Source organism: Antechinus flavipes, chromosome 3, assembly GCF_016432865.1.
Source record: "Antechinus flavipes isolate AdamAnt ecotype Samford, QLD, Australia chromosome 3, AdamAnt_v2, whole genome shotgun sequence".
NCBI classification, from domain to species: Eukaryota; Metazoa; Chordata; class Mammalia; order Dasyuromorphia; family Dasyuridae; genus Antechinus; species Antechinus flavipes.
The window spans coordinates 30,677,153-30,690,646 of NC_067400.1; the positions used below are offsets into that span (position 1 = coordinate 30,677,153).

The following is a 13,494-nucleotide window of genomic DNA, read 5'->3' on the forward strand; positions in this document are numbered from 1 at the left end:
ATGTATTTGTATAATTTGTAATTAAGGTCATAAATATTTTAATAACAGGGAAAATGATCTTTAGTGAAAATGAATTGGAAAATTGTCTGAAAGAAGCTTTAATCCTACTCAGTGTCCCCTGAAATTTATATGATAGACTGCTTCTTTGTTCAAACTAAATCTAGAAACTCTATAAAGAGGTTGTAGTATTACAGGTTTTGGAATATGTTGCTCTTTAGAAGTAAGGTTATGCATGGATCTATATAGCTCATAAAACTTAACATGTAATGTTTCTGAATAGGTATGTTTGTGATGACTTAAATTGGGTGACAGACAGTTGACTTGTTTGAAAGATTTATCTAAAGGATTCTTTGTAAAGTAAATTAGTTACCTGTGGAATATTGTATATTGTCCAGTTTGCATATCTTTGTAGATGCCTTTTCTCTTGTAAAGTGAGATAGGTTTTTGCCTGTTTTTTACACTGAATGTTGCTTATGGGCATCAGAATTAATTTTTTTTAATCTTTTAATTTTCTTTTATGTTTGCAGACATATTAATGAAGATAAGAGGAAAACAGAAGCCCAAAAACAAATTTTTGATGTTGTTTATGAAGTAGATGGATGCCCAGTAAGTGTTCTTATTTAGTTAATCTCTTTAAATGTTTTACTTTTCAGTTGTAATAGGAACCTGTGATTTGTCTTTACAAACTATTATCAAGTATTTTAAAAATTCTTTTTGTATGACCAGACACCAAGTGGTCTCATATTTGTATCTTTATTTGATGCAGGCTAACCTTTTGTCCTCTCACCGAAGCTTGGTGCAGAGAGTTGAAACCATATCTTTGGGTGAACATCCTTGTGACCGAGGAGAACAAGTAACTCTCTTTCTCTTCAATGATTGCCTGGAGGTATGCGACATCATCATAGTAAAGTTATTGAACATTTAGTTAAGAGGTGGCTTTCTCATCCCAAGCCAAGTTAAATTGTCCTATCCTAGTGATTGTGTCCAACTGATGAAAAGGAAGAGAATATGTTTAGGAATAGATAGACGCTTTCCTTCAAGTGGTATACATTTTAAGAGATTGATAAAGGATAGAGAATTTCCATAAATAACTTAAACAATATGTTAGTTGCTTTTTTGAACTTTATCATTGCAGATAAAGCTTATTTCAAAAAAGCAATAGAAATTAAGAGATCAGAAGGTATTGTCCAGAGATAGCATAGAATTCTCTGAATGTGTTTGTGTTGGCAGCATTGTTTCATTGTTTCTTCTCTGTAATCTCTTTATTCCTTGGTTAAAAAAACTTGACTTCAAGTCAAGCTGGGTCTCTTTGAGTTGTTTTCTCTTTTATCTTGAGGTTATCAGGACCTAGATTTTGGATTCTTAGTCTATCCTTTGGCTCTTCTGTTGTTTTTTTTTTTTTTTAAATTTTTTTATTTTTTATGGTAGAACTAATTAAGTTAAGTTCTTCCCTTTTTTTGATTCCCTATGCTTGATATAAGTCTAAGGGAAAGTCTTTCTCCTTTCTTCTCTTTTCCTCTTACTCTTTTTTAATGCAAAATACAAATTCTTTCCCAGTTATACCAATTTAGATGTCTTTCCTCTTCTGTTTTTTAGTCACACTTCCTGTCAATTTCCTTTTTTTTTTTTTCCTTGAGGCAATTGGGGTTAACTTGCCCAGGGTCACACAGCCAGGAAGTGTTAAGTGTAAAAGACCAGATTTGAATTCAGATACACCTGACTTCAGGGCTGGTGCTCTATCCACTGTGCCATCTAGCTGCCCCCCTAACATTTTTTTAAAAAATGAGGCAATTAGGGTTAAGTGACTTGCCCAGGGTCACACAGCTAGGAAGTGTTAAGTGTCTAAGACCAGATTTGAACTCGGGTCCTCCTGACTTCAGGGCTGGTCCTCTGTCTACTGCATCACCGTGCCACCTAACTGCCCCTACAATTTCCTTTTACTTTCTCCCTACTCATTTCATTTTCAATTATTTCCTTATGCGAACATCAGTATACTTACAACATTATTAAACTTTATTGCAGTGATATAAATTCTTAGTTCATATGACTTGGAGAATATAATTCACCCACATCTGTGACATGAGAATCATTGTGTTTAAATAGACTATAATAGTTAAGTGGAATTTTTTTGGGTTTTAATTCTTTTAAGCTCATTAGTGATAGAAAAAAATCTTAAACTTTTGCTTATTTATCTGAATTAGTTTTTTTGTTTTTTTTTTCTAAAACAGATAGCAAGGAAACGGCACAAGGTTATTGGCACATTCAAGAGTCCTCATGGCCATACCAGACCTCCGGCAGCTCTGAAACACATTCATCTGATGCCTCTTTCTCAAATTAAGAAGGTGCTAGATATAAAAGAGACTGAAGGTTTGTGTATTTGGCATTATGCAGTGGCTAATTGATACAAATAGTTTATTCAGAGTTGTAGATTAGAATCTTCCAGTTATTTGAATGTTAACAGCTAATAAATCCTATTTATAAGCATTTGCAATTGAAGTTACAGAAATTGCTTATGAAACTGCTTTTTACATGAGTTAGTAATTACAAAGTGATATGGGAATATGTAGAAAATCTTTATATTTATATAATCTTGTTACTTGTCAAATCAGTGCCTCCAAGGCACTAGCAGTGTTCTCCCGTTCTTTCAAGATCCAACCAAAGTCACCAAATGATTTGATGTGCTTTATGGCTAGTGTGTATAGAGCACCACTAGTGCCTATGTCAACATCTGAGGGATAAGAGTTTGATTCATTTCAGGTTAGATGACCTTGGCAGGTATTCTATATATTCAAGCTGTTTCCCAAGAATATTCAATGCGCTTCTGGGGAGATTTTAGTCCCCTTGGGAAAATGTCTGCAGCTATCCCAGGCACTAAAGCTGCAAGGAAAGGTACAAAAAGGTGAAGAGTGCTTCCCAGCAGAGTGTGTAATATTTTATATTTATATGCATTTATTATGTTTGGAGGACATTCCTTTGTTGCCACAACAGTTAGCATTATAGAACTTGTTCCATAACTGATAGAGACATGATAGTACTAGATGAAAATCACTACAGATAGTTATCAAGAAAAATGTTGTAAGCAATAATTAAAATTACATTAATGTTTTCCTAATTGATGGGTGTTCTAGGTTAATAACATCAGTCTTGTGTGGATTCATAATGACTTTAAAGACATTGCTTTTGAAATGTAGGCTGCTTTCACATATCTCACAGAAAATTTTAAAACAAAAATACTAATGTCTAGGCTTTATTTCCTTGGATTTTATGCAGATAATTTGTATTACTGAAGTAACCCTAATAGAGTTTTGTTGTTATAGAAAAGTTACATGCCTAAAACTCTTGAGATTGATGAAGTTTAGATAAGAGGATAATTTTGCATTTTGGGGAAAGTATCCTATAAAATACAAAGACATATTTAAGTCCATTTGATTCTTTCTATTTCCACTTATTTCAAAACTCTTGTTAATGACAAGACAGGGAAAGATTAAGAGAATGGCTTTGACTTTTTAATTCAAATTAATATATATCCTGGTACTGAGCTTTCATGCTTTTGGTCTATTTTCAAGAGTAACACTGAATCTCATTTATCTAGATTGCCACAATGCTTTTGCCCTGCTTGTGAGGCCACCGACAGAACAGGCAAATGTGTTGCTCAGTTTCCAGATGACGTCAGAGGACCTTCCCAAAGACACCTGGCTGAAGATGCTCTGCCGACATGTGGCCAACACCATCTGTAAAGCAGATGCTGTAAGTTCTTATGTTTGTTAGTGAAATTGATTTCAAGTACATTGTCACACAAACATAGAGTACTTAGAATTTCTTATGAAATAGTGGGAGCCGGCACACACTGTTTCACTTATCAGGAGAATGGCTGCATTCGCAGAACCTTTGGGGTTGGAAACTTCATTTCTGAGTCAGAGGGATCTACAGTAGACAGGGTTTGAACTTCATCTTCCTCCTCCCTGCCCATGAAACCTGGCCACATAAAACCACTCTGGACCTCAGCCTCCTTGGTTGTGAAGTGAGAGAATTGTACTCAAGTGATCTCCAGGCCTTTGTGCCTTAAGTGTCCTCTTTAGGTTCCCCTGCTATTTCCTCACATAGAAGAAGACTATCCAGTCACCAGAGGATTTGTCTGGAAACATAATTTTTCTTTGAGACTGATGGGGCAGGGAGAAAAACGGATAGGCGATCAGGAGCAAATGCTGGGATTTGGCCAAAGTTGTATAAATTGAAGCTGTGGCCATGTGAAGTAGGCAAGCAGGTAGGCAGAGCAGAATACTCTATACTCGATAATGTTACATTTTTTTAGGGTCTTTATCCCTTGCTGCTACTTAGAACCTTGGTGACCTCAGCCATGTCTCATTCTGTTCATAGACTTCATTCCTGTCATCTCTTAGAATTAGGGGGTTAAAGTCAGTAATTTCTAGGATTGCTTCTAATTCTAGATCCTGAGCCTATGATGATAATATGTCCTATGTATGTGTGTATTTGTATATGGAAATGATCCTGTGTGACACTGATGAGAGCATTTGGCAATCAGTATTAACTCTATAACTACAACTGATGATGACGAATGGAATGTATAGTTAGATATTTAATGGTGCTCATAATCCTGTAAAGTACTAAGCAAACCAAATGTTGGCAGGATGACCATTTCTGCAGAACAGAGTATCTTTTAGACGTCTCTTCAGAACTGTCCATACACCTTATCCTTGATGTCAGACTAATGTGACGGATGGCTGTTTGCTTGAATCTGGGACCAGAATTATTATTCTTTGAGCTTCTGGGTGTGGGGTGATTTCTGTTGATGTGAAGAGTGGCCTTTCGAGGCTTGCTTGGACTATGCACTTCTCCTTTGCGTTGTCATAAAGATCTTTAGAATATCTCTGATGGATTTTTCTCCCTGGTGCATTCTTGAGAGATTAGGGCTAACAGTGAGCAATTTTTGTAGTCCATCAGTTATCTGTCATCTTTTCTTTTAACTCTTCAACTTTTATGCCTCTCTTTAAGGAAAAAAAAAAAAAAGTCTTTTCCTACCCCTAAATCTCCTTCATAAAAACATAAAAATTTAAGTAAAATCCAAATGATTATATGAGCAGATCAAGTCCTGGCTGTCTAGGCAACATTTCACGTATGAAAACTTATTCTCTTTTATCAAGAGACCCAACAATAGTTCTTCCTTTTTCCCCCTGGAAGCAAGGTTGGTCATTAAAATTCATTTGAAGTCTGTTAACATTTTCATGCTTTCATTTGTGTTGAATCATTTTTAGGGTTCTGCTTTCTTTTCCATGAGTTTCTATATACATTTCCCTATGTTTTTCTGAATTCTTCATAATATGTTATCTATTGTGGCCTAATAATCTTTATTTATTGAGTACAGTTGGTTTAACCATTCTCCCTATAATAGAAAGAGCTGCAATAAGTATTTTGGTGAATATGTGACTTTTTTTGGTCATTGGTTTTCTTAGGGCTCTTCTGCTTTACATATCTGGAGAGTTACAATAGGAGGATTGTTGTTTGTTATCTCATTGGCAGCCAACTGTCTCATTGCTGCTTTGAAGGTGTACCCAGGCTCAGAATGTTCACATCATCTTTAACTCTCTTCCCTCATTTTGCCGGATCTTATGGGCTCTGCCCGTTGAGGCAGTGAGGTGACATAGGAAATACAAGGCTGAACCCCATTTGGACTCAGAACCCAAGTTCCTTAGCTTAGTGACCCTGTACAATTACTTAAACTCTCAGCCTCAGTTTCTTTATGTGAAAAATGAGGATTTTAATAGTATCTACTTCCAAGGTTGTTGTGAAGATCAAATGACATATGTGGAAAACAGTTTGCAAATCTCAAAAGTGTTATATGAATGCTAGCTTCTCCCCCCCACTCCCATTCCCATTCGAGTATAAAATCTTGAGAAGCTGGGTCTGTTATATCTTTTTATCACCTGTCTAACGTAAATGGTTGTTGGACATCCAGATGGTTCAGAGAGTGGAGCTCTGGGCCTGGACTCAGGAAGGCCAAGATATGTTATTCCAGGCAAGTGAACCTCTGCTTGCCCTAATCTGGAGAAGGAAATGGTGAGCCCTTTGATGTCTTCCAAGAAAACCCCCTGCATGTGCTTTGGTCCACAGAGTCTCAAAGAGCTGGACACAACTGGGCAACAGCACAGGAAGCACCGTGCTCAGGCTCCGAGACACAGACACAGAAATTATGTAGCCATGCTCTTGCAATAGTTCACGTCTGTACAAAGTAGAGCAGGATGAGGGTTTTTAAGCAAAACTATGACTTATTATTCAATACAAGCTTGCATATAATTTAAAGTATAATTCAAAATATTGCTTTCAATGCTTTCTTGTCTGTTTCCTTTTAAATTTCCTTTTGTCCTTGGTGAAATGCTTCTCTCTCTCTCTCTCTCTCTCTCTCTCTCTTCCCCTTTATGCCCCTTCCCCTCCCTCTCCTTGGGCTCCCACATCACTTCCCGCAGGGATGGAAGTTTGTGGTCCATCGGCCGCAGTGACCTAGCAGATGGTCAGTCTTTTTTACTGCTGAGTAAGCGGCTTCTGTCATTCACCTCCTTGTGTGATGGCTGCCGAGGCCAGGCCAGAGGCAGCCAGGTTCATTTCTGTATTTCCAGCCTCTGGGGTTAAGCTTCATTGGAGTCTGACTTTTACATAGTAGTTGCTTAATTAATATTGAATAATTGGTAGGAAAATTATGTGAAGTATTTTGTTGTTTGCCTATATGCCACAAGATGGCACCAAACATTTAACTAATATGTCTTGGGTTACTTAGAGCATTGGGTCCCTTCAGAAATTTAGATTTGGGTGACACCTTCTGGGTGTTTTATATGTGTAGAATTCTAGGAATGGTAGTGAAGCCACCCTTGATAAGCTTGGCACTTTCCATAATAGCTAAGAATATATATATTGGTACCTAATGTTTGCTAAAATCCTGTACTGGGTTTGCATGGGAAACAGGTATAAAGTAACTGAGTCCACAAAATGCTGATTTACTTGTTTAGTTCCTACAAACTATGCATTTAATATCTCATAGCTGAGAGAGTATCATTGCCGGTGTGACCTTCCTAACAGCCATGATCTCACAGCAGTCTAAGTCTCAGCATTGGTTCTTCATTTTATAACAAATTTATAAAAACTTTCTGAAGCTTAGTCTTGCCTTCTATCTCCCTTCTATCATCTGCCTCTCCAACATTCTTTCTCACTACTTGCCTTCACATACCCACACTGTGCTCCAGCCAAATTGGGCAGAACAAAATCATTTTCATTTCATATTCCCAATCTCCATAACACTGTGTTTGCACAGATTACATGTCCCCCATGCCTAGGAGAGACTGGCATTTCTGTCGGTTGAAATCCTTCAGTACAACTTTCTGATGCCTTCACTGATTTTTATAGAAGTGATCCTTTCTTAAGCCTCCTGCCACTCTTCCCCACCCCAGTGGATTTCATAACTTAATTTGCATTATTATTATGACACATTTTATTTCTCTCCACTAGAAGTGAAGCACTTGCCTTCAGGCCAGGGGCTATGTTTCATTTTTGTATCTTAAGCATCTAACCCAGTACCTTTCCCATTATAGTCACCTGATAAAATTTTTTTAAATAGAATTAAGACTTAGCATTTCATTTGCTCCCTTTAAATAATCCTAGCAACTATTTATTCATTTATTGTGAACTCATCTGCTTTGCAAAAATGTCCCATTTTTTAAAGGAAAAAAACCCCATTGTTGTCATTTAGCAGTAACCCCTTCACCAAGAGAACTCTTTCTTGTTCAGTCCGTTCTCCCGTGCCATGAGGAAGGAGTTAATTAACAGTCTTGCAATCACAATTGTCATTGCATTGGTGTCTTTTAGTAGTGTTTTCCATTATATTATTCTGGTCATTGTGTATATCGTACCCTCTTTCAGTTTATACAGGTCCTTTCAACTTTCTTTGCATTTGTTACATTTGCCAATTTTAAGGATTCAATAATACTCTGGTCTATTTCTAGTTCCATTGACACCTTGAAGAGCAAGGAGCAAATATGGTCATATTCCAAATTCCAAATTGATTTTCAGAATGGATGAACTAAATCACAATCCTTCCAATGTGTTTAAATTCCCACTCCCCCAGTATAGTTAAATCAGTTTCAAAATAGAAATTATTAAACTTGTTGAATTTATTTTTCATTTACTTGTTATTTTGAATTTAAGTATAATTTTAAAGAGAATTTTGGTGGTCTTAAAAAATTAACAAATTCTATTTTTTCAACAGGAAAACCTTATTTATTCTGCAGATCCAGAATCTTTTGAAGTAAATACAAAAGATATGGATAGTACATTGAGTAGAGCATCCAGAGCAATTAAAAAGACTTCTAAACGGGTAAGAATTCGTTAAAACTAATATTATACTTCTACAACACATTCTTCACTATCTTTTCCCCAGAATATAATGCTACGACAATGCTAGACACCACTGCTTCTGAGATGGGTTTTATATAATCTAGCTATTGTCCATAGCCTGAGAAATGGCCTCTAGACAGTGTTTTGATTGAGCCCATTTATAGTAAGTGTACTACAATACTTTATATAACATTTTCTGGGCCCTTGCCCTCCTTGTTGGTCATTCTCTTTAATGAAAACACCTTGTAGGTCCAGAGAGTTCTGAGCTACCATAGAGTTCTTTAAAATTATTTGTTCTGTTTGTGTGTAGAGATCACCTACTCCATCCCCTTTCCCTTCCTCCCATTGCTCCTCCCTACTCCCCTTAGGATCCCTTCAGGTGCATTAAAATAAAAGCTTGTATTCTAATTAGATTTTTCTCTTTCTTATTTATGATGAGGACTTGGCTTAGACATCTAAGCTCTCATTCTTAAGTTTCTCACTATGCAAGTGAGCTGGGATGTTGATTGCCTCATGCACTTCCTCTAGATGTGAGGTCCAAATAAGATAGTTCATGTGAGAACTTGGAAAAATATAGATACTCTACAAGAGCATGATTGTGCCTAACAATTTAGTGCTGTCCTGGGGCTACCAGCCCGTTTGTGAGAATACTTTAAAAATATGTGTTTTGCTCCTTTTGCTTTGCATAATATTTGATTTTTATCAGCTGTTTTAGATTTGCCAAGTGACTGTCATTCCATTTTTAACTAGGTTACCAGGGCATTTTCCTTCACCAAGACTCCAAAGAGAGCTTTCCGAAGGACTTTGATAACTGCACAGAGCAGCATGGAGGGGAGGAGCCCTTGCTCGAGCAGTGACACTTACATCGGCAGCCGCCTGACCAGCACAACCTCATTAGCAGTAAGTCCTACACTAACCTGGCACAATACCTGACCATGTTGCGGAGGGTGGGGTGGTGGGGAACAGAATTAAACACTTGATTTTTGTGGACATTTCATGATGAATTGCTGCCAGACCATAAAAATCAGTAGCATTCTGTTGGCGTAAACATCAGAGCTCTGGGCGAATCCCCTTATTGAACAACTGGGAGGGAACGTGTGGACCCCGCTTCTTAGCTTGTTGTCCCTGTGGGGCAAGTTGGTGTGATTCCAGCTCTGTCACAGGTGAGATGCACTTCAGGGCTGAGTGTATGTGGTAACAGATGATGAGATGAGTTTTCTCTTCTGAAGCCAAGGAGGGGGTTAAGAGAGTCAAAGTGGATATTAATTATTTTCTTTGTAAATCCTGTGATTATTGGAAACTTTTTTTAGGCCTTGAATTCCAAAATAAGATTGTAGTTTCAGATGGGATGTAGATTATCAAATGTATCTGGCTAATAGAAAATCATGTGACACATTAATAACATAGAACATTAAAGACCAGTAATTATTAACTTTTCAACTGTGTGTGTGGGAGGGATAGACGTGTTCTTGGTTCTCACCACTTTATATTAACCAGATCTTTTGATGTACATTAACTTTCAGTCATCATGTGACACATTTTAATAAATTTCTAGAGTGTTGAGACAAACAACTAAGACCTAGAAAGAAGCCAAGAAGTTGTAGTTGGTTTACTAATCTGATCTATGTACAAAACACCTGTATCTGTGATCTCTAAAGTGAACTCTTGCTTTGCTTTATTGAGATGTGATGATGCATTTTGGAAATAATAACTAGGTTACAACTTTGTTTTCTTACGTATATCTATAGCATTGAGAGCAACACATGCTTTGAATCATAGAAAAATAGAATTTTACCAGAAAATTATATTTTTAAAAATACTTTTTAGAGGGATTGTTTTAACATTTTTATTGTAATCTTTAAAAAATTTCCCATATATTTATGAAAGGGGGATCAAAAATATTGCTGTCCTTTTCATCATTACTTGCTTTTTAGTAATAACTCTCCTCATCTGTTTATAGATGACCTGTTTGATTTCCAAATACAGGTAATTGGATCTGTTCATGCCTCAGACTCTACTGATGGACCCTTAAAGCTTTTTGCTTCTTTCTGGTTTCTATAATGATGTCTCCTTCATAGCAGAGGAAAATATTTCTCTTCAAACATCTATTGATTCTAAAGCCTCCCTAAATCACTCTTAACATTTATGAAAAGTTGGGGCAAAACTGTGATAGAAGGAAACTCTAAAGATCCTTAAAGTTAGTTATATTGAGGAGAGTTCAACTTGGCATAAATGCTTCTTAAAAAAGTAAAATGCTCATTTTTCTTTTCCTGAATTACCAATTACTGGCAATTGAGGTTTTGCACAATTTCTTGGTTCATAGTTCTTGGACTGAATTTCTTGCACCTTTGGTCATTAGTCACAAAGAATTTAAACATGGTGAAATTTCAGCACCTTATGAGGTTTTCTGGTATTAAAAAAACCTCAAAAGTTTATAAAAGACTATTTTGAAGAATAGATTTACATGTAAAAATCTGCTTCACAATCACATTTGTGACATTAAACACTGGCTTAATAATGGTACATTTAAGAAGGTGTACAAACCTAAACAAAATGTTAGCTCTACTGCTAGATATTTGAATTTTGACTTTACTATTGATTAGTACTTAACTGAGCACTGAAACCGATCATTTTGTTTTGCTATTTGATTGGTAAGCATATTGAATAAAAACTTAATGAAATTACAAACCATTCACCTCGATATATTTTCTTTTTTTTATTGTTTTAAGTAGTAGCATTATAATTTTTATTAAAATTGAAATCTACTTTTGAGCTTTTTTTCCATGTTGTGTGATATGTTGTATTATAGCTGTCAAATTTGTCCATATCTAATTGTGATCTTTGAAGCAGGAAATTTTGAAGCTTAACTTTTTGACAAAAGTATTAAGGAATTTATTATTTAAGCCTCATTCTCTAATGCACTGCCCTTCCCCTATGTCTCTCTTTCTACCTATCCTCCTAATCCCACTGGTGTCTGAGACCTGTCCAAATCTCCATTATCTTTTAAAAGGATTGTTTGGGAACTTGTAAAGAGACCGAATATACAACTATCAGTTGTTTAAGAAAATTGTCTTACATTCTTTAGCCTATTCAAAAATCTACCTCTCATTTCAACTTTATGATTGTCTTTCTGCTGTAAAAACTTATTTCCAAAGTGTATAGGAATGCTGCACCATTAATTTCCACTACCAAAAATGTTGTAGACCAATGCTAGCACATCATTTAATCTAATGTCTGTTTAAAGGAAGGGATCTTTCAAATATTTTTCGAACTGCTTTAGTTTTCTTATTAAGGTATTTTAAGTCAATTTTACTCAAAGTTTGTTATCCTTTATTTTTTTTTTTCTCATTTTGAATTGTCTTATTTATGCTATGGTTGTGAGTTTATTACCTTTATGGATAATGTAGAAATACTGATGATGATGTAGGAGAATTCAACATCTGTTAGAAAATCTTGAAATTTATTATTATCTTTTTTCTTTTTTTCTTTACAGGGTATTCCATCCCCTTCCCTTGTTAGCCTTCCAGCATTCTTTGAAAAGAGGAGTCATACTTTAAGCCGATCTACAACTCATTTGATATGAAGTTATTCCTCTTATATGATGTCTTAATCCAGTGACTGACAAGCAGCCTATTCTTGAGACAAGAAATTGACTTAAATAGTACTGTCATTAGCACTTGATGAAAACCAGGAGGACGTTAGGTAACACTAAATTAACCATTTGAATTTTTTAAAGGGATTAGTTGCTCAGTTATAAGCATAAAAAGTGAAGAATCTGATATTGGTTTAGATGTAATTTATTTGCTTAAACTCTTCTTTCTACGGCAGTATCTTAAGTTATTTCTAACATCAGTAATTTTGATCCTTTGATACAATAAATGATTTTATTGTTGGATGCAAAGATTCTGATGTAGACTTTTGTATAGTGCCTAGTAATGATCACATGGAATACATCTGTATAATACTCTGTGAAGTGCAGAGGTCAAGTGACATTGTCAAGATTCTCACTGAATAAATGACTTCCCTGGTAGCTGACTCTGCAGACAAGTTTGCTTCACCATGCTGCTTCAAGTACAGTGATTTCTCTGTATTGTGTATTTCCAAATCTGGCACATAAGGAAAAAATGATAATTTGTTCTACATAAAAAATGTGTAACTGACAGAAATAATCAAAGTCCTTTTATAGAGTGTAGTGAGGACATAGTTTTGAAAATATTGTATGTTTTGCACAAAAATAGGTCAGTGGGTACATATAGTTACTTCAGAGTCCAGATGGTTTTTTTTTTTTTTTATATCATACATGTAGCAACTGGGATACTTTTAAAATTTAGTGATATAGTTTGTAAAAGCTCACTTTGAAGTATAAGACTATGAAAAAATTATACTGATAATGTATTTATAGCATTTAATCAAAGTTATTTTGAAAGTTGGCACTGTTTGCTTATCTGCTTTTAAAATATGCATGTATATATTTGGGCATTTCATTGTGAAATCCAGATTGTGATTCTGAATCAGGTGTAAAATTAAATTGATGTATTTACTGTAAAAATAGCTCTGTCCCAAATTTTCTAATTTTAATAGAATATAGTCTTGTTTTTTTCGTTATAGTGAATATTATGAAATAATCCCCCTTTTCCATGGGTATTCGTCCCCTTTTCTTATCTGTTTAGGGACTAGTCTAAACACATTAATGCCATTTAATAATTCTCAGGTTTCTGTTGTAAGACTTTGACTACATACGATTGTTGTATGTTGTACATGTAACTAGAGTGCTGCTTTTGAGGATATTAAATGGCCTTTTTCTGATGTGTTTTTAAAACTGAGAACTGTGTAAATAAAGATGTAAAACCCTCCAATGTTTACTGTTCTGACTTTAAAGAATAAAAGAAAATCCAGGAAAAAAAACAACGAAAAAAAGACAAACTTCAGAATCTTTTGTGATTTCAAAATGAATCTGCTACAAGTGGTTACTTATCACAGTTATTCTTGACCTTAAAATGATAAAATTTGAGGAGTAAGTTAATTTTATAAATCAGTTATTTTACAGAAATAAAAATGCAAATTAAAGGACGGTCACAAGCAGTATTATTATTT

At 35.3% G+C, this 13,494-nt stretch overlaps 1 protein-coding gene across 1 annotated transcript in view; it reads left to right on the forward strand.

Moving 5' to 3' along the window:
- Positions 1-13,256, forward strand: part of ECT2 (epithelial cell transforming 2) — a 50,078-nt gene extending 36,822 nt beyond the window's left edge. Inside the window, exons 17-23 of the mRNA XM_051983184.1 lie at positions 528-606; positions 767-886; positions 2,229-2,367; positions 3,593-3,747; positions 8,273-8,380; positions 9,151-9,300; positions 11,894-13,256. Of these exons, the coding sequence (XP_051839144.1) occupies positions 528-606; positions 767-886; positions 2,229-2,367; positions 3,593-3,747; positions 8,273-8,380; positions 9,151-9,300; positions 11,894-11,983 (841 nt within the window). The 3' untranslated portion in view covers positions 11,984-13,256. The remainder of the gene's footprint in view (positions 1-527; positions 607-766; positions 887-2,228; positions 2,368-3,592; positions 3,748-8,272; positions 8,381-9,150; positions 9,301-11,893) is intronic.
- The last annotated feature ends 238 nt before the right edge of the window (positions 13,257-13,494 follow it).